General features: G+C 38.5%; 2 protein-coding genes across 10 annotated transcripts in view; one reads left to right on the top strand and one right to left on the bottom strand.

Moving 5' to 3' along the window:
• Ambra1 (autophagy and beclin 1 regulator 1) overlaps positions 1–21,924 on the top strand; it is a 189,391-nt gene that overhangs the window by 8,153 nt on the left and 159,314 nt on the right. The gene's annotated exons all lie outside the window — the stretch shown is intronic.
• Positions 4,410–4,827, bottom strand: LOC124101268 (large ribosomal subunit protein eL34). Its single transcript, XM_046457145.2, has one exon. The coding sequence runs from the start codon at positions 4,796–4,798 to the stop codon at positions 4,445–4,447; it is 354 nt and encodes a 117-aa protein (XP_046313101.1). The 5' UTR covers positions 4,799–4,827; the 3' UTR covers positions 4,410–4,444.

Below are 21,924 nucleotides of genomic sequence, written 5' to 3'. Positions count from 1 at the left end.
TGCCATCAACATGAAAATCTTCATTTAAGATTGGTACATGTAGTATTTGTCTGGTCCTTATTATAAGATGACATTGAATTTAGCATTTTAAAGGATATATATGATATAAATATTCAGTATGCTTAACTAATTTTTTATTCTTTTGGGGTGTGGGAGGAGTACTGGGGATTGGACTCAGGGGCACTCGACCACTGAGCCACATCCCCAGCCCCCCTTTTTTTTTTTTTTTTGTATTTCATTTAGTTATAGGGTCTCACTGAGTTGTTTTAGTACCTTGAGGTTGCTGAGTCTGGCTTTGAATTTGTGATCCTCCTGCCTCCGCTTTCTAAGCCGCTGGGATTACCGATGTGCGCCACTGCACCTGGCTGGTTTTTAACTTTCACTTTAATGTTAATTTAATTAGTTTTCATTTATTAATTTTTTCCAAATTAAATTTCTTTGAAAGTTGAGTTCAACATATTTGGATATTAGATATTTGCCTTCAGGTGCATCTGCAGCAGGGAATAAATAAGCTGGAGTACTTATGAGCCTTATATTTAGGGGACTGACTTAGGAGAATTGTGAAATTGAGAGAAGGAAAAGTGTGGGCCATTGTTGAGTGTATATAAAATGATACCTACTATTTTGTTTGGTACCTTTCTTTTAAGAAATTAAAAAGTGTCTTGCGAACAATTTTTACTACTCCTTATTGGAATTGTGCTTTTATCTGTAGAATGAACTGAGGCAAGTTTAACATTTTATGTTTTAATCATTTCTTTATTACTGCCCCCAGCATAGAACATGTATTCTATCATGAACCAAAATTACTGTGTTAGATGTTTATATGTGCGTATGTGCTTATGTGATATAATAAAGTATCTAATTTTTTGGGGGGGGATGAATCCAGGGGTGCTTATTTTTTATTTATTATGTAGTGCTGAGGATCAAGCTCAATCCTCACAGGTGCTAGGCAAGCACTCTACCACTGAACCACAACATTAGCTTCGGGTGCTTTACCACTGAATTATATCCCTATTCTTTTTAAATTTTAATTTTGAGACAGGGGCCTGGGAATACAATATAGCTCAGTTGGTAGAGTGCTTGGCTTGGCTTGCATGCACAGGGCCCTGGGTTCAATCTCCAGCACTATCAAAAAAAAAAAAAAAAATTTTTTTTTTTTTTTTTTTTTTTTTTTTTTTTGAGAAGGGGCACACTAAATTTCTGAAGCTGGCCTGAAACTTGTAACAATTCTTCCTCAGACTCCTGAATTGCTGGGTTTTCAGGTGTGCACTACCATGTCCCCTAATTTTGCTGAATTGGAGAGGATTAATACGCTTGTTTGGTTTGGGGAGTGAAATTGACTATTTCAGTCTTACTGATCAGTGAAAATAGGGCAGAAAAATGTCTGTTTCCTAACTCTAGAATAATAAATAGCATAGCAGCACTGAATCTGGGACCAAATAGTATGGGTGGGTTCCAATCCCAGTACCACTACTTACTGGCTCTGCAACTTCTGTGAGTTACTTAACCTGTCTTTCTCTTCAGCTGTTAAATATCATACGGTTGTGAGAATTAAATGAATTAATACATGTAGAACCTTTAGAATAGCACTATATATGCCAGCTGTTTTTCATTTTTTATTTTTAAAAATGATGTATATTTTTAGTTGTAGGTGGACACAATACCTTTATTTTATTTTTATATAGTATTGAGGATCAAACCCAGTGCCTCATGTATGCTTTGCGAGCACGCTCTACCACGGAGCCACAACCCCAGCCCCATGCCAGCTTTTATTATCATTACTGTTATTAGTATAACAAAGTAAAGATGCGTTCTTCAAAAGAAGAAATAATATTGATACTTGGATTGAAATATAGGTGCTTTTGAGAAAACTTTAATAGGGAAGAGGAAGGTAAAACAAAATAGTTATCCCTCCTTTCCCTTAGTGCCCTTTACATTAAAAGTTTGAGTTTTTTATTTTTTTTATTTTTAAACAAGTCTTGCTAACTTGCAGAGGCTGGCCTTGAACTTGCGATGCTCCAGCCTCAGCCTCGTGAGTTGCTGGGATGACAGGCATGTGCCACTGTACCCACCAGAAGGATGAGTCTTTACTGGTGTAAGAAGCCCTGAAAACAACAGTGACTGAAACAGAGTTCCAAATATAAGATAGATAACACATTTTTGTAAGATATTTTAGCAAAACAGGCCAGAGTCATTTTAGGATTAGAAGAACATTTCTTTGCAAAACAGGTATAAAATAGCTAACCATCTGATTTTGCCATCTTTTTGAACTGATTGGTGTTTAAGAGATTTGGAAGTTGACTAAATGAATGGAAAAACATGATATTTAGGGAAAAAGTCAAGGCTAACAAATCTCCTTGGGTAAAATTCTGGAAAAATAAGCAATTGGGCATTGTGGCACAAACAAGTAATCTCAGTTGCTGCTCCCCTGCCCCCTTCCCCCATTGAGGACTGAGTCCAGGGTCAGTTTACCACTGAGCTACATTCCTAGTCCTTTTCATTTTTTATTTTGAGACTGTCTCATTAGGTTGCCAAAGCTGACTTCAAACTTGTGATCCTCTTGTTTCAGTCCCAAAGTTGCTAAGGCATGGCTAATCCAGCTACTTGGGAGGCTGAGACAGGAGGATCACAAGTTTGTTTTTTCTTTTTCTTTTTTGTACTAGGGGTTTAACCTTGGGGTGCTTTACCACTGTGCTATATCCTCAGCCTTTTTTAATTTATAATTTTGAGACAGGTTCTCACTAAGTTGCTGAGGGCCTCACTAAATTAGTGAGGCTGGTCTCGAACTTGTGATCTTCCTGTCTCAGCCTTCTAAATCACTGGGATTTTTTTACAGGCATGTGCCACCATGCCCAGTTTGCTTGTTTGTTTAAATTGGAGTGGGAATTGAATCCAGTGCGCTTTACCACTGAGCTAAACCCCCAATCCCTTTAATTTTTTTTTTTTAATTTTGAGACAGGGTCTCATAAAGTTGCTTATGCCTTGCTAAGGTGCTGAGGCTGGACTTGAACTTGGGATCCTTTTTCCTCAGTTTTCTGATTCTGGGATTACAGGTATGTGCCACCATGCCTGGTTTATTTTTTAATTATTTTATTGTTTGCAGTATTGAGGTTTGAACCCGGGGATGATCTACAGCTGAGTTAGATCCGTAATTCATTTTATTTTTTAGATAGCGTCTTGCTAGGTTTGCCCAGAATGGCCTTAAATGTGGAATCTTCCTGCCTCAGCTAGAGTAGCAGGGTCATGGGTATATGCCACCATACCCAGGTTTTTATAGATTTTGAATGTCGTGACTTAATTTATGCTTTTTTTTCCCTCTCATACTGAGGATTGAACCCAGAACCTTACGCAAAGTGGGTCAGCTCTCTGCCACTGAGTTAAAACCCAGCCCTTTTAAAAATTCTAATTTTGGCCCGGTAAAGTGACGCACACCTGTAATCCCACGATTTGGAAGGCTGAGGCATTAGGATCATGAGTTCAGAGCCAGCCTCAGCAATTTATCAAAGCCCTAAGCAACTCAGTGAGACCCTGTCTCAAAATAAAACATCAAGGGGCTGGGGATGTGGCTCAAGCGGTAGTGCACTCGCCTGGCATGCCTGCGGCCTGGGTTCGATCCTCAGCACCACGTACAAACAAAGATGTTGTGTCTGCCGAGAACTAAAAAATAAATATTAAAATTCTCTCTCTCTCTCTCTCTCTCTCTCTCTCTTTCTCTCTTTCTCTCTCTTTAAAAAAAAATAAAATAAAACATCAAAAAAATTAATTTTGAATTGGGCATGGTTGCCCATGCCTGAAATCCCAATGACACTGGGGGCTGAGACAGGAAGATTGCAAATTCAAGGACAAGCTCAATAAATTATGGGGACCCTCAGCAACATAGTGAGACCTTCAAATTAAAAGGAATGGGATTGTAGTTCAGTGGCCTCTGGGTTAGATCCCCAGTGTTTATTTATTTATTTTAATTTTTAATTTTTTTTTTAAAGAGCGAGAGACACACAGAGAGAGAGAGAGAGAGAATTTTTTTTTAATATGTAGTTTTTTGTTTTCGGCGGACACAACATCTTTGTTTGTATGTGGTGCTGAGGATCGAACCCGGGCCGCACGCATGCCAGGCGAATGCGCTACCGCTTGAGCCACATTCCCAGCCCAGATCCCCAGTATTTAAAAAGAAAAAATTTATTTTGAGATGGGGGTCTTGCTAGATTGCCCAGGCTAGCCTTGAACTCTTGGGGTCAAGTATTCCTCCTTCCTCAGGCTTCCAAGTAGTTAGCTGAATTACAGGTATATGCCTCCATTCCCAGGCTAATTTATGCTTTTAAAACATTACTCTGGGGGCTGGGACTGTAGCTCAGTGGCAGAGTGTTTGCCTAGCATGCATGAGGCACTGGGTTTTTTTTTTTTTTTTTGCCTTTTGACTTTTTATTATTCAAAGCTTCATTTTTTTTTATTTAGCTTTCTGACTCTGTGCTTGTGCCTTCAACACTTTCACAACGATTTTCTGTTCCTCAATAAGGAAAGCACGCTTGATCCTATCACGAACACATTTAGCACACATGGAACCACCATAGGCCCTGCTGACATGTTTTTTTGTTTTAGACAATCTCATAAGAACTTTAGGTCTCACAGCACGAACCCCTCTAAGTCTGCCTGGGCACACACCACATGCAGATTTTGGTGCTTTCCCAACCTTCTTTGTATAAAGATAAACAATTCTATTACCAGGGGTTCGAGACAGCCTGGTTTTGTTAGAGGCTGTGTTGTAGGAAAGCCTACGACGGTATGTCAAACGCTGAACCATTCTGAGTGCCTCTAAACCCAGTCCCCGGAAGAGGAGGCACTGGGTTTGATCCTCAGCATCACATAAAAATATAAATAAACAACTCCCCTACACACAAAAAAAATTACCCTGACTTCATTGTGGGGAGTGTTTTAGAAAGAGAAGAAATGGGGGAAGTATAGTTAGTATGCATTTCAGTTGTCCAGGCAAAAGATAATGATAGTCTGGATTAGGTTGTAGGCCAGCAAGATGGAGAGAGAGACAAGATTCAGTAGATATTTTAGAATTAGGACAGACTTAATGATTGATTGGTCATGTGGGAGGAGGGTAGTGTCAAAGTATGATTCCATATTTCTAGCATGAGCATCTGGATAGACGACAGTGCTATTTCTGAGATGGAAACCATTGGAGGAATAGCAGATTTTGATTAGAGTTGGGGAGTGGAATGAATACCTCAATACAAGTGGAGACTTCAAGGAAGCAGTCTTTTGGCTGATGCTCGGAAGTTGCGCTGGAGAGAAGTCTGGGTGGTTTTGGTATATAGATGGTATTTACAACTAAAGAAAATGCATGTCTCATATAGTAGGATGAGGAGAGTGCCCCAGAACAAGTTCTAAGGAATTTAAGAGAGGAATTTAAGAGAACAATCTGAGAGATTGTGTTACAGAAACAGGTGTATGTTTCTCTTAAGAAGGAAGTGATTGCCGATCGTGGTGGCACACACCTGTAATCCCAGACCAGGGAGTCTGAGGCGCTGAGGCAGAAGGGTCACAAATTTGAGGCCAGCTTTAACAACTTAGAGGCTCTAAGCAAATTAATGAGACCCTGTCTCAAAATAAAAAATAAAAAGGGCTATCATACGGCTCAGTGTTAATGTGTCTCTGTGTTCAATCCCCAGAACCCCCCCCACCCAAAAAAAGGAAGTGCTCCCTGAACATGGGGTACAATGGCACCGACTTTTTTTTAAGGTTAACTAAGGACCTTCAGGGTACTAAGAATATAACCCAGGGGTGCTGTACTCTATGCCACTGAACTACATCCCCAGTCCTTTCTTATGTTTGTTTGTTTGTTTATTTATTTAGGTATCCGGGATTGAACTCGGGGGCACTCAACCACTGAGCCACATTGCCAGCCCTATTTTGTATTTTATTTAGAGACAGGGTCTCACTGAGTTGCTTAGCACCTTGCTTTTGCTGAGGCTGGCTTTGAACCTATGATCCTCCTGCCTCAGCCTCCCAAGCCATTGGGATTAAAGGTATGCTCCACCATGCCCAGCATGTTTTATTTTGATAAAGGGTTTCTCTAAATTGCTCATGCTGGTCTCAAGCTTGCAGTCCTCCTGCTTTGGTCTTCCGAGTTGCTGGGATTACTGGCATGCACAGCCTAGCATGCTTTTAAACTTTGCTATCATCAGTTTTTCTTTTTTCACTTCCCTACTGAAAAAATCTTTGTATCTTGGTTTATTGGCTTTTATTTTTCCGTCCGTGTCTTTATTATTTCTTATTGCTTTTCTGTGGTCATTGTTGGTGTATTTAATTAGCTGAGGTCCTTAGTTAACCTCTTTATTCATTCACTCATTTATTAGCTCCTTATTCCATTTAATAAACTATATAACTGTGACAATGCTCTATATTTTATTTTATTTCCTTATATTTTGGGGGGGGGCTAAGGATTGTACCCATGAGCATTTTACTGCTGCACTATATCCCAGCCCTTTTTATTTTTTATTTTGAGACAGGGCTTTGTTACATTATTGAAGCTGACCTTGAATTTGAAATCCTCCTGTCTCAGACCCTGAGTTGCTGGGATTACAGTTGTGCGCCACTGCACCCAGCTTTATGTTTGGTTCTATTTTGTTTTCCATTTATTGCTTAGAGTCTGATTAGCTTTATTTTTATTTATTTATTTTTTCTGATTGGCTTTATTAAGATAATATTAAACATTTGGTCTTCAGTCCTATCTAAAAAAAAAAATTTTTTTTGGCACTTGGGATTGAACTCAGGGCTGCTTAACCATTGAACAACATTCCCAATATCCCTTTTTAAAAAACTTTTTTAATAATTTTGAGACATGGTAGGGGTTGGGGCCTCAGTTTTAGAGCATTTTCCTAGGACAGGTGAGGCCTGGGTTCGATCCTCAGCATCACACAAAACGAATAAATAAATTAAAGGTTAATTAAAAACAAAATTTTTTGAAACAGGATCTCAGTAAGTTACTTAGAGCTTTGCTAAAATTCTGAAGCTTACCTCAAACTTTTTTTTTAAATATTTTTTTTAGTTGTCGTTGGACACAATACCTTTATTTTTACTTGTTTTTATTTTTATGTGGTGCTGAGGATTGAACCCAGCACCTCGCATGTGGTAGGCAAGCGCTCTACTGCTGAGCCACAACTCAGCCCTTACCTCAAACTTCTAATCCTCCTGAGTAGGCGGGATTATAGTTGTTCACCACAATGCCTAGCTTCTAAAATTTTATAAAACTTTCCTGTGGAGTGCTAAGCATTTTGTGGATATAAACCCCATTAGTTCTAGCATTTTTAAAAATACCCTTATTTTATTTATTTATTTTTATGTGGTGCTGAAAATCCATCCCAGTGCTTCACACATGCTAGGTAAGCACTCTACCACTGAGCTACAGCCTCACCTCCCTAGTATTTTTTTTTAAATAGCATATTGAGGTGCTATTAATAATACTTCACACAAAATTAACCATTTTAAAGTGAACCATTCAGGGGCATTTGTTTAATTCTAAATGTTTTACAGTCACTCCCTATTGTTTGAAGACATTTCCATCACTGCAAAGTAAAAACCTTTGAAATAGAGCAGTTTCTCTTTATTGCCCTCTTCCACTAGTCCCTGACAATTACCAGCCTTCATTTTGTCTCTGTGGATTTACCTGTTCTGGATATTTCTTATATGTGAAATCATAATATTATGATATTTGTGTTTGGAACTTTGACTTAGCATAATGTTTTGGAGGTGTATTTATCCACATTGGAGTATATATTAGTATTTTGTTACTTTTGATGGCTGAATAATATTCCATTTAGTGTATATGTCATAATTTGTTTATCCACATACCTGTTAATGGACATTTGGATTTTTTTCACATCTCTTATAAGTTATGTTGTTCTGAACATGCATGTACATGGACTTATATTCAATTATTTTGGGTATATATTGGAGTGGAACTACAAAGTTCTATGGTAATATATGTTACTGATGTTATTGCTAAGATTCTTCCTAAATTGGAGATCAAAGCTAATATCTGCAGCTTCCATAGAGTGTGTGATTTGAGAATTGTTGGGTGAACTTAGACTGGGACTCAGAATCTCATTTTTTAACTTTTTAAGGAACTAAGTTCTAACATTGGATTTTATTATTTGCATTTTACTGATGGGATAATTGAAGCATTGCATCTGCATGGTTTTAACTTCCTATCATCTTCAGAGTAAGCCAGTGATGGAATTAGGAATTTAAACTCTTAATCATGTTCTTTGTTTAAGGTGACCCATATAAAGCCATGTTGCATTTATATGAAGCTGTTTGAAATGGGCTTCCTATATTTTATAATCTCTTGAAAGGGTATTGTTCAGGTGGTGTTAAGCAGATGTTCTTCTACAAAGAACAGGACAAGAGGGAATATATTTTAATTGCAACAGAAGGAATATAGATTGCATGCCTGGGGCTGGGGTTGTGGCTCAGGGTAGAGCGCTCGCCTCACATGTGCAAAGCCCTGGGTTCGATCCTCAGCACCACATAAAAATAAATTAAAAAAAAAAAAAAAGAACTTTCTGACTACAAGATACTGGAATGTTACCAAGGGTGATTATGATATATCTTCCCTAAAGACTTAGTAACCATCTTTTTGGTATGATGTAGGTGTGAGCTTGTTTAGAAGTGATGGAGATGACAAAGATGACTAAGGTCGCTGGTAGCCCCAGGACGTAATTGACGGTTAACCAAAACAACATCCCTGGAATTTTATTTTATATTTATATTTTGGTACTGATGATTGAACCCAGGGGCACTTAATCACTGAACCACATCTCTAGCCCCTCCCTCCTTTTAAATATTTTTTTTTTAGATGTTGATGGACCTTTATTTTATTCATTTATTTATATGCGGTGCTGAGAATTGAACCCAGGGCCTCACACATGCTAGGCAAGTGCTCTACAACTGAGCCACAACCCCAGACTTATTTTTATTAATCTTAAATGAGACTTTTCTTGGTTGTGTGATGTGTTGTTGTTTATTCTAAACCACAGGAATCAAAGCCAAAGCCTGCATCTTCCATAGAGTATTTGCTTTGATTACTGACTGAGTTTAGATGGGGATAGAGAATATCTTTCCTAAAAAGTTGCTTTGGTCTCTGATTATACATGCAGAAACAGTAACACATTAGCAGTAATAGACCAAGGAAATAGATTCTTTTTTTTTTTTTTTTAAAGAGAGGGAGAGAAAGAGAGAGAATTTTTTTAATATTTATTTTTTAGTTTTTGGCGGACACAACATCTTTGTTTGTATGTTTGTATGTGCCGAGGATCGAACCCGGGCCGCACGCATGCCAGGCGAGTGCGCTACCGCTTGAGCCACATCCCCAGCCCAGATTCTTTATATTTTTAATTTTTGTGGAATAGGGATTGAACCCAGGGCTTTGTCCCTGCTAAGCAAGTGCTCTACCCTCAGCCCTCTTTATTTATTTATTTATTTTTAAATATTGAGACAGGCTCTCACTAAATCATCTAGGCTGACCTCAAATTTTGCAATCCTTTTGCCTCATCCTCTCAAGTATCTGGGATTACAGGTGTTGCTGCATCCTGTCCAGTAATGGATTCTTTATGACTAGTTTAGACAAATGCCAGTTTAAAATTGCTTAGGTGAAGGTGCAAATAATATAGATGTGTTTTTTTTTTTTTTTTTTTTTTTTTTTAAATATTTATTTATTTATTTATTTTAGTTTTCGGCGGACACAACATCTTTGTATGTGGTGCTGAGGATCGAACCCGGGCTGCACGCATGCCAGGCGAGCGCGCTACCGCTTGAGCCACATCCCCAGCCCCATAGATGTGTTTTTGATTTGTGCTCTTTAGTGAAAGAAAGGCCCAGACGATAGGCAAATGAACATTAGTTTCTGTTATAGAACGTGAACATAAAAATACTTTTTAAATACAGAATTAAATCGCCTGTTTAAATACTCAGTTCAGGAAATGCCAGTGTTAGGGTACTCAGAATAACATAACTTATCTACCTCACACTTAATACCTATAGTAAGGTATTTCATAGAACAACTCTTGTCTGTTATCAAAATCATGCTTTGGGGTCTGTGGGTGGGTGACCTGGGAGGGTGCTATGGTCTGAATGTTTACGTTGTTGGGTCAGAATTCATGTTGATATCCTGGCCCAGAAGGTGGTGGTATTAGGACGTGTGGCCTTTGGGAGGTTATTAGGTCATGGGATGGAGCATTGAACCCAGGGTGACTTATCACTGTGCTGCATCCCCAGCCCTTTTTGTTTTTTGTTTTGAGACAGTGTCTTGCTAAATTACGTAGGGCCTGAAGTTGCTGAGGCTGGTTTTGAACTTGTTATCCTCTTGTCTCAGTCTTCTGAGTCACTATGATTACAAGTGTGGGCTCCCATGCCTAGCATCCCCAGCCCTTTTAAAAAAATGTTCTTATTTTTAATTTTGAGGTGGTCTTGCTAAGTTGCCCAGACTGGCCTTTAACTTGTTATTTTCCTGCCCCAATCTCTGGAGTAGGTGAGATTACAGTTCTACCATGGTGGGGAATAATTTTTGAATACTTACTATGTATAAGATTTTATTCTCCATGTACTGACACAAGCTTACCAAGTAAATAGTGATATCTGTATTGTAAAGGATAAGAAAAAGTGAAATATTCTTTATTGTCAAAAATTAGACTACAACTAGAGAATGGAAGAATAGAGATGGAGAAAGCACAGTCTTCTGTTTGACCCAGTGTTTCTGCAAATTATTCCTTGGAGGTACCCAAGAAGGTTAAGGAAATGGCTATGAGAGTTAAGGAAAAGCTTTGGATCTCCCACTCTGTTTAAAATTTTGAGTATCTCATCTTTGACCTGTTTTATATTTTAGCGTTTTTTTACATAATATTTTATTTGGAAAAAGAATTTTGCTTCTGTTTTTAAAAGGAAACATGGACGACCATTAATCTAGGGAATCATAAAATAAACAATATGAACATTGAAAAGCTGTCTAAATTATGTAACTACCAGGCTAAATTACAATTTAGAGTTTGAAAAGATGGCCAGATTGAGTCAAAGTTTGAAGTGACATGATTTCACGGCCATACTATTCAGTGCTGTTCTTAGGAAATTTGGTATTATGGGAATAGATTGAATTCTAGCCTAGCCCTGGGGTGGCTGTGTGATCTGGGAATACTTGTCTAAACTTGGAGGCCAAAAATAAATGTATAATGGGGATATACCCACCTTTAAAATTTTTTTTTCCCCCTTGGTATTGGGGATTGAACCCAGGGGCCCTGTTCCCACTGAACTACATCCTCCACCCCATTTCTTTTTTCTTTTGAAGCACTGTCTTGCTAAGTTTCCCAAGGTGATATTGAACTTGTGATTCTTCTACCTCAGCTTCCTGAGCTGTTGGGATTACTGTGTCTGGTGATAAACCCACCTTTCAGGAATGGTTGTAAGGGTCAGAAATAACAGGTTCCTGGTTCAGAGTAATCACCTCCGGTACCAGCTATTGGTAAAATGTTGATAATGTTATTGCTGGCAATTTTTAAAGGTATATCAACAATTCCCTTTCAAATGCCTACAAGCTTCTACCATACGTACCAAGAGTAGAAAGTCCTTGCTGAGCATGGTGGTGTGTGCCTGTAATCCTGGTTTCTTGGTGGGAGGCTGAGAGGCAGGAGGATTGCAAGTTTAAGACCAGCCTAGGGAGACCCTGTCTCAGCATTAAAAAAAAAAAAAAGGGCGAGTCAGGGGCTGAGGTTGTGGCTCAGCTATAGAGCGCTCGCCTAGCATGTTCAGGGCTCTGGGTTGGATCCTCAGCACCACATAAAAATAAATAAATAAAATAGAGGTATTGTGTACCAAAACAAACAAACAAAAAAACAATTAAAAAAAAGGGGGCAAGTCAAAGATAGAGTACTTTTCTAGCATGTGCAAGTCCCTGGGTTCGGTCCCCAGTATATCAACAACAAAATGCAGGTCTTTACCTACTATATATACCTTATGGGTGGTGCCTAATGTGTTTGTTTTTTGATAGTTAATTTTTTTTTTATACTGGAGATTGAACTCAGGGATATTCAACCACTGAGCTACATCCCTAGCCCTATTTTGTATTTTATTTAGAGATAGGGTCTCACTGAGTTGCTTAGCACCTCGTTTTTGCTGAGGCTGGTTTTGAACTCGTGATCCTCTTGTCTCAGCCTCCTGAGCCACAAGCATGCGCCACCATGCCCAGATTGATAGTTAACTTTTTATTTATTTGAGACAGAATCTTGCTAAATTGATCAGCTTTTTCTGTGATCCAACCTGTGATCCTCCTGCTTCAGGATCTCAACTAGTTGAGTTCTTAAGTGTATGCCACTGGGTCTCTTCATTTAAAATTTTTTTGGTACTGGTGATTGAACCCAGGGGAGCTCTACCACTGGCTCTACCACTGAGATACATTGCCCGTTCTCTTAAATTTCTTTTCTTTCTTTTTTTTTTAAAGTTTTTGTTGAACACATACCTTTAATTTATTTTTATGCGGTGCTGAGGATTGAACCCAGCACCTTGCACATGCTAGGCTAGCTCTCTACTGCTGAACCACAACCCCAGCCCCTTAAATTTCTTTTATTTTGAAACAGGGTTGTGCTGAGTTGCTGAGGGTCTTGCTAAATTGCTAAGGCTTACCTTCTGAATAGCTGGGGTTACAGGGGTGTTGTACTGTATCCAGCTTCAGATTATCTTTAAATTGCTATTTTTATTTTTATTTTTTCAAATACTGGGAACCCAGGGGTGCTTTGTGACTCAGCTACTTCCCCAGCCCTTTTCAGTTTTTTATTTTGAGACAGGGTATGCTAAACTCACAGAGGCTGGCCTCAAACTTCCTGTCCTCCTGACTGAATCTCTTGATTTGGGACTACAGACTTGAGCCACCATAGAGGGAATGAATTTTTTTTTTTTCCCCCCATGGATGCAGCTTTTATTGATGAATGAGAAAACTTGAATTTCATTTTTATTGGACTTAAAAGAAGAAGCAGCCCTGGAAAGGACCTGTTTTTCTTTTTTCTTTTGTCTCAGAGCTGTCCTTAGTTAGTCTTGTAATTATTAGGCAAGTGATTTCAAGATTTTGTGTTTAAATGATGTCTAAGTCACATTTAATTCTAGCATATTCATGATATAACCAAAAAAGTTAAAGAATTTTCGTTGCCAGAGTTTCAAAAAATTACAGCATTGTTTTTGGGGAAGGGAGTTTATGCTGACTTGACTGGTAGGCCTATGTGCATACTTATTGAGTATGTCTAGAGCAGTGTTTTGTGTAAAAGGATCTTGGGAACCTCATGCCCTGGAATCAAGAGGGGAAATTTGTTATTTATAAACTTAAACTATCAGCAGAATTGAAACTAGAATAATTGTAAGGAAACTAATGTGAGAGATTTGCTTTTGGGAGGATAGATTGATTTTTTTTTTAATATTTATTTTTTAGTTGTAGTTGGACACAATATCTTTGTTTATTTTTATGTGGTGTTGGGGATCAAACCCAGGGCCTCGCCTGTGCTATGTGAGTGCTCTACTACTGAGCCACAACCCTAGCCCTATAGATTGATTTTTAACTATAATATTGTACTTCCATAAGGGTAACACTACCTGTAATCTCAAAGATGCCAAAGGCTACAGCAGGAGAATCCCAAGTTTGAGGTAAGCCTCCACAAGTTAGTGAGACCCTGTCTCAAAATAAAAAAAATCTGGGGTAAAGTGCCCTCTTAGGATTTTTTTTTTTTTTTTTTTGGCAAGGGTCCTGCATATGTTACGAAAGCGCTCTACCATGAAACTGCTACATCTCCAGCCCCCGCTTGTAATTTAATGCTGAAATCATTTAAGATTAATTCCTTTGTGGTTCTACAGGCTAGTTCTATGGCATAGAGTGGGGAAAGGCTCCTTCGGGAGACTTTCCATTTTTGCAGATCTCTTTACAGTGCTACTTCCATGTTGCACACACTGTCTTTTTCTGACTGACTCAGCTGTCCTACATCAGCTTGGTAAACATTTGCTAGGTTTGCTCCAGCCTGAAGAATCCTGTACTAGCCTCTTGTCTGGTGCTTAGAAAAGGTTAAAAAAATTTTTTTGAAGCTATGATTTAGTTATAATTAGTGAAAAAGGAGCTGAGCACAGGGGCACACACATGTGATCCCAGTGGCTCTGGAGGCTGAGGCAGGAGGATCAAAAGTTCCAGGCCACCCTTAGCAACATAAGTCTCTGTGTCAAAATAAATAATAAAAAGGGCTGAGGATGTAGCTCAGTGTTAAAGCCCTCCTGGGCTCAATTCCCAGTACCAATAAAGGAAGAAAAAATAAATAAAAAAAGTAGGCAACAGGGTAATATGTGTTTATTGTGATTCTATTTTGAGGTTTTGTTTGTTTGTTTTGGGAGATGGAATCCAGGGGTGCTTTATCACTGAGCTATATCCCCAGCCATTGATAATTTTTTGAGACAGGGTCTAAGTTGTTGAAGCTGGTCTGGAATTTGCAATCCTCCTGCCTAAATCTCTGAGTCACCAGGATTATGGGGATGCACCAGCATTGTATCTAAGTTTTTGTGTGAACATTAGTTTTCATTTTTCTGAGATGAATCTTATGAGTGCAATTGTTGGGTCATGTGGTAGGTGTTACTTTTTCCAATTAAAATAATTAAATTAAAGGCAAAAAATAGTTCCTTTTTGGAGTGTTCATTCTCTATATTCTTGGTGCACTTAACTTATTTACCTTGATTTCTATGTTTTTCATTAGCATCAAAATAATAATGTCACTGGAACCAAATGTCCTGGTTGTCTACTGCTCCAGTATGAGTACCAGTATTTGGGAGAGGAATGTTGGTAGGAAGGAATCAGGTTTATTTATGGCCAGGTCAAAAGTAGGTAAAGGGGGGGCTGGGGCTGGGGCTCAGGCTCAGCGGTAGAGCGCTTACCTGGCATGCATGAGGCACTGGGTTCGATTCTCAGTACCACATTAAAAAAATAAAATAAAATTTATTGTGTCCACCTACAACTAAAACAAATATTAAAAAAATAATAAAGGGTCTAACTCTCAAAGCTCTGTCCTTTTAGATCAAGGGATGGGAGGGTTTTTGTGGGGTGGGAATGTGGCCTTGAGGCTGCAGTCTGAGTGGGGCCTTTGTCAGCCAGCAAGTGTATCTCCTCTAGAACATCACAGAGCATTTTGAGTTCCTTTGGCTAGTTACTAAGGGAGGGTGTTAAAAAGGACTTTTGGGTTCTCTGAACCTGGGTTCAATCCCAGGGGCTTCCACATGCTCAGCAAGCAATCTACTGCTAAACTTTTTTTAAATTTCATCTTGAGACAGGATGTTTCAATTCAGATATGTCAGAGAGACTTTTTCTGCTCACCCTAGGTTGATTTTTTTTTTTGTATTTTCTTTTTCCTTCCTAGCATGTATAAATATTTGAAAGTATTGTTAATATTTATTGTTATACAGCAATATAGCAATATTTATTATAATTTATTGTTACAGATCAATAAGCTTCTGAGGGCAGGAATTTTGTTATTCCCTCAGTGCCCAGAACAATTTGAGTTCATAATATGTATTCAGTAAACATCCATTGGCTGTCTGTCATTACTCTTGTGTTTTGTATAGTTCCCCTCCTGAGTTTTTTATTTTTAATAAATAATAAATGTGTGTGTGTGTGTGTGTGTATATATACATATATATACATATATATTCGTACACACACATATATACGTACATATATGAATGTAGTTGTTAGTGAACCTTTTTTTTTAATATTTATTTTTTAGTTTTAGGTGGACACAATATCTTTATTTTACTTTTTTGTGGTGCTGAGGATCCAACACAGTGCCCCATACATGACAGGCGAGTGCGCTACCACTTGAGCCACATCCCCAGCCCGAACCTTTATTTTTTAAATTTATTTATATGTGGTGCTGAGGATAGAACTCAGTGCCTCACACATGTCAGGCAAGTGCTCTATCACTGAGCCACAACCCCAGCCCCTGAGTGTTTTTATTATTTTTTATTTTTTTAGTATTCTTATGTGGAAAGTTGGGGAAATGGAATCTAGGTTCTTAAATTCAGTGTTTTATTTTGACTGGCTGAGAAATGTGATTGGCAGAGTAGAGGGGCATGTGAACCTTTTAGCATAATTCTGCATTTAAAAATTTGACTTCTCCTTTTCCTGAATCCTTGAGGGAAATTTTTCCTTTCCCTGTTATAGTCAGCCAAGATCCTGACCTGGGCTGACTCTTAGGACTGGAGACACTGAACACTGGAGCTCTGAGACGATCTGAAGGCAAAACTGTATTCAAATCCTGCCTTGATTACTGACTCATCCAGTGAACCTAGGTGGATTTCTTAACCTCTTCTAAACTTTGTTTTTCTTATTTGGCCAGTGAGTAATCCCATCTGTCCTGAAGTTTGTGAGCTGCCTAGTCTAGGTTTATGTTGTCAAGTTTTTTGTTGTTGTTTTTTAGTTGGTGCTGAGGATCTAACCCAGGGGAGCTTTAGCATTGTATCCCCAGCCCTTTTTATTTTATTTATGTATTTATTTTTGGTACCAGGAATTAAACCCAGGGGAACTTAACTACTGAACCACATTCCTACCCCTTTCCATTTTTAATTTTTTTTTTTTGGGGGGGGTGCCAGGGATTGAACTCAGGGGCATGTGACCATTGAGTCACATCCCCATCCCTATTTTGTGTTTCATTTAGAGACAGGGTCTCACTGAGTTGCTTACTGCCTTGTCGTTGCTGAAGCTGGTTTGGAACTTAGGATCCTCATTCCTCAGCCACTGGGATTATAGGCATGCGCCACCAGGTCCTGCTCATTTTGAATTTTGAGACAGGGTCCCACTAAATTGATTTTGGCCTTGCTAAATTGCTGAAGCTGGTCTTGAATTTATGATCCTCCTGCCTCAGACTCCTGAGTCCCTGAGATTACTGGTGTGTGCTACCACACCTGGCTCTTTTATTTTTTTGAGACAGAGTCTGGCCAAGTTGCTGAGGCTAGCCTTGAACTTGTGATCCTCCTGACTCAGCCTCTGGAGTCAGTGGGATTACAGGCTTGCTGGTGTCAAGCTTTTTATAACATTGTTGCTGTAGCTCCAGGGATTTCTAAGAAGAACTGGGGGCAATGTGGTGCTCCAGGGAAGAGATACTCTTTGCCAAAAATTATGCAGAAGACAGAAAGGTATGATCCTTCATGATTTGAAATTAGCTCTACTTCAGCCTCCTAGTATTGTTGGTAGATGAGAATATGTTGTTGCCAAAGTCGTTAGGCCTGTTTGTCTGAGGCAGCTGGTTTCAGTCCCCATTTCTGGGGTTAAGCTGTTTATATCGCTGTGAAATTCTTCCATCAAAAGCTACTATTTTTTCTTTGCTTGCAAATAGAAAAATCTCTTGCTATTTTTGATTTCTTAAGGATAGACTTCCTGGTCTTATTGATTCTTTATAGATAGCTACAGGCCAAAAAGTTTGCTTTAATTTCTTCTTGGTTCACTGACTTCCTCTTTGTTCTTCCTTGAGTTTTTAGGAGATTTGTGTTTTCATTGCACTGTTTTCCCCAGAATAATTTCCAGATGAAACTTCATTTCTTTTTTCTTTTTCATTCTGAGGTAAGTGGGAGTAAAGAAAATCGTCAGTCTCAAGTTTGGGTCTTATGGTTTTCTATTTAGAGTTTTGATCACACTTTGTTTTGAGCATAAGCTTTTCTGTGTTTCAGGCATTAGGTGGCATCACTGTGAGTTACTTTAGGAAGCTCTAGTAAGCAGTCTAGCTGAAATCCTGGTGCTTCACCCCCCACCCCCAGCTTTATTCTAATAACAGCAATTAGAATTATTATGTATCTACAAAGTGTTTTATGAAGTTGTTAGCCTATTTGTGATATTCCTACAGATGTCTGCCTTATAATGAGTTTGTATATAAAAATCACTGGGGGAGAAGGTGAATTTGAGAACAGAAATAGGTTACGTTGCTTGTTTATCATTTTGGTGTGTTTAGGTTGGCAACTTCTCTACCAGGTAATTGGTTCAGCATTACCTGTTAGTGTGAGTTTTTGGATGCAGAACAGTTACATTGGAGTGTTTGTAATTCTGAACATAAATGTTGTTACTTGAGATCCAGGTTCTATTAACTGTTTATAATGGGGCACGGGGCTTTAGTTTCTTTCTTTTCTTTTTGTGTTGAAAATGGAGCCCAGGGGTGCTTTACCACTGAGCAACATCCCTAGTCCTTTTAAAATTCTTTAAAAATTTTTGTTGTTGTTGTTGTTGTTTTGTTTTTGTGGTGCTGGGTATTGAACCCAAGGCCTTGTGCATAGGAGGCAAGCACTCTACCCACTGAGCTATATCCTCAGCCCCCTTTAAATTTTTTTTTTTTAAATTTTGAGGTGCTGGGGCTCAGTGGTAGAGCACTCACATAGCATGGGTGAGGTACTGGGTTTGCTCCTCAGCATCACATTAAATAAATAAATAAACAAATAAGTAAATAAAGTTATAAAAAATATATCTAAAAAACATCCAGTCCACTTAAATTTTTTTTTTTTTTAAATTTTGAGTTAGGATTTTACTAAGTTGCAGAGGATGGCCTTGAACATGGCATCTTTTTGCCTCAGCCTCCTGAGTTGCTGGGATTATAAGAGTTGCCACCATGCCAGGCAGCTTTGACTGGAGGGGTGGGGGGGTGAAGCACCAGGTTTTCAGCTAGATTGGTTACTAGAGCTTCCTAAAGTAACTCACAATGATGCCGCCTAATGCAAGAAACACAGAAAAGCTTATGCTCAAAACAAAGTGTGATTAAAACTGGAAACCATAAGAAAAATAGAAAACCATAAGACCCAAACTTGAGACTTTCTTAAGAACTTCATACTCACAAGTGGGGATGCACACTTCTAATAATCCTAGTGACTTGGGAGGGTGGGGTGGGAGGACTGCAAGTTCAAAACCAGCCTCAGCAATGGCTAGGTGCTAAGCAATTCATTGAGACCACTGAGATGTGGCTCAGTGGTTGTGTGCCCCTGAGTTCAATCCCTGGAACCCCCCCCCCCCCAATAAAAATCAACCATCAAGGCTTCTTACCTCTTAATCTTATCTTTACCCATTAAATCACATTGGTGTTGTATTGACCTACCCCCCCCTACTTTGCCCACTGCAGGATCAACTTTTTCAGGGAATAAATTAGGATGAAATTTTTATATCTAGCATTCTCAGGTTTGAAATTTTTTAAAAAATATTTATTTTTTTGTTATAGTTGGACGCAATACCTTTATTTATTTATTTTTTATGTGGTGCTGAGGATTGAACCCAGGGGCCTCGCATGTGCTAGACGAGCGCTCTACCACTGAGCCACAACCCCAGCCTTCAAGTTTATATCAAACATTCTCAAGTTTGTGTTCTCAGACTATCTATTGCCTCTCTTTTCTAAATATACTGTGTTTCAAATACAAGGATATTAAAAGTGTTGCTGCCATCTCTTTTTCTCTTTTTGTACCCGAGATTTGAACTTAGAGGCAGTTAACCATTGATCCACATCCCTAGCCTTTTTTTATTTTTTGAGATAGGGTCTTGCTGTGTTGCTTAGGGCCTCACCAAGTTGCTGAGTCTGGCCTTGAACTTGCAACCCTCTTGCCTCAGCCTTCTGAGTTACTAAGGTTACTTGAGTGCACCAAAGTACCTGTCCATCTTTGAGGTCTGTATGTGTATGTGTGTGTGTGAGTGTTAAATATATATATTTAATGTTTCCTTCCCATGGTAATGGGAGTTGATGGATTTATTCTTTTATACTCTGTTGCCTGGCTCTCATGTGATTAATGACAAAGTCTAACAGGTGTATAATGATGGTAGAGAATAAGTTGGTAATGGTACAGATTTTTCTCTTTTTTAAAGGTATTTGGTAGAAACTGAATTTATGACCTTGAATCCATTTGTATCATCCCATAGCTGACCACATTTTTTCCTCAGTGTTGCTGTTTTTGAGAATTTCTGGTTTCTCTCTCCTCTGCCCCCCCATAACTTTGAATATAAATATATACACATATTCAGTCTGTTCTATGCTAGGCACTATGTTAGGTATTGGGACTACTGCAGAAATTGTTTTGTCCTCGTAGAGTTTGCAGTTTAGTAAGAAAGAAAGAGTTTTAACAAGGGATTTCAAATGTGACAAAATCAAAAATAATTTTGAGATACCTGTGGTTACCTAAATTTATTTAATTTTTATATTTTTGATACATTTCAGAACATTGAGAGGTTTTTTCTTTCTTTTTTCTTTTTAATGGTACTAAGGATTAAATCCAGGGGGCATTCTATCACTGTGCTATATCCCCAGTCCTTTTTGTTTTATTTTTCTAAATTTTGAGAAAGGGTCTCTCCAAGTTGCTGAGGCTCAAACTTGTGGTATTCTTGCCTTACCCTCTTGAGCAGGTGGGATTATAGGTATGAGCTACCTCATGCACATGATAATAGATTTTCTGTAGAAAATTCTTAATAATTTGTCAGCACTGGATATTAGGTGATGTTTTAGTTCTATGTTGCCGTACACAAATTACCTCAAAATTTGTGGCCAAAAACAATAGCGATGATTATTTTTCAGAATTCTGTGGATTAGGATTCAGATAGGGCTGGTCTGGATGGTTTTTCTGTCCTATATGGCATCAGTTGAGGATCATTCATTTGTTTGCTTTTCAGCTGGTGATTGGGCTGGGCTAGTAGGTCCATTTGTGTCAGACCTTGACAGTCTTCCTTGTGGCCTCCCTCTTTCCCTGTGGTGTCTTAATATCCAGGACCTTTCTCTCTGGTTTTTCTCTCCAGGGCATCCTGCATTTCTTTAGCATATCATTCCTTTGCTGCATTCTGTAGTCAAAGCAAGATAAAAGTTCAGCTCATATTCAAGGAAGGAAGAATAGGTTCTCACTTCTATTTTTATTTATTTATTTTTGGTACTGGGTTTGAACCCAGGGGTGCTTTTTCATCAAGCCTTTTTTTTTTTTTAAATAAATATTCTGAGATAGGGTCTTGCTCATTAAGTTGCTGAGGTTGACCTTGAACTTGTGATCCTTCTGCCTTAGCCTCCTGAGTCACTTGGATTACAAGAGTGCCCCACTGTATCCTGTTGTTCTTGGTTCTTTATAGGTGTAGGATAGCATAAGAGCAAGAGTCGTAAAGAATTGGGGGGGGGGTCTTGCTTGTTGGTAGAACATGTTTTTAACATTCATAAGGAGTTTGTGGGGACTATTTTGGGTAGAATTCACAGGCAGATAAACTGAGGGTAGTTAAAGAGAATCCTTATTTGGGTCCAACTCTGAAATTGCAAGAGTCACTAGCCACATGCGTCTTTCATGTGGGTGGGAAAAAGATGGCATGAGAGTATTGCTGAAAACTTCCTTTTTTCTGTTCATAGTGTACTTATGTTTTTCATGTTTATATAACGTGTGTGTGTGTGTGTGTGTGTGTGTGTGTTTGTGGTGTTGGGGACAGATTCTCGGGGCTTTACCCTGAGGCCAGGGAAGCACTCTACCTCTGATCTATACTCTGTGTTTCATGTTTGACAAAAAGATATACACAGATTTGATAGACTCTGCAATTACATTTTTGGCTGATTTTATTTTTTGAAATGAATGGCTTATTCCAGGTGCCAGACAAAAGTATATTTACTATGGCATCTGTCTCTATAGCCTGATAGGTAATTTTTCTTATTTTTTTTGAAGGAGTGAATACAGAGTAGCTGAATTTTATGATGTATATATTCTTGTACTTCATTGATTTCAGAGTTATTTCGTGTCAGAGGACTGAAGTCCTTTTTGTCTCTTAAAAGCTATGTAAATGTATTGTTAGAAAGGAGAGAGTGAAAGAATGATTTTCATTTTTCCTCAGCATCATTCCTTTATTTATTGTTTAGCAGTCTACTTTTATTTATTTTT

The sequence above is a fragment of the Marmota monax genome, unplaced genomic scaffold (assembly GCF_021218885.2).
Source record: "Marmota monax isolate L192 unplaced genomic scaffold, Marmota_monax_Labrador192_F-V1.1 WCK01_AAM20220418_F8-fsc00047, whole genome shotgun sequence".
Classification (NCBI taxonomy): domain Eukaryota; kingdom Metazoa; phylum Chordata; class Mammalia; order Rodentia; family Sciuridae; genus Marmota; species Marmota monax.
Note: the sequence above shows the minus strand (reverse complement) of the source record. Positions and strands in the feature narration are given on the sequence as shown.

Bases quoted from the DNA above. Each gene is read 5' to 3' on its own strand.
- LOC124101268 (XM_046457145.2), bottom strand. From the start codon at position 4,798: ATGGTTCAGCGTTTGACATACCGTCGTAGGCTTTCCTACAACACAGCC.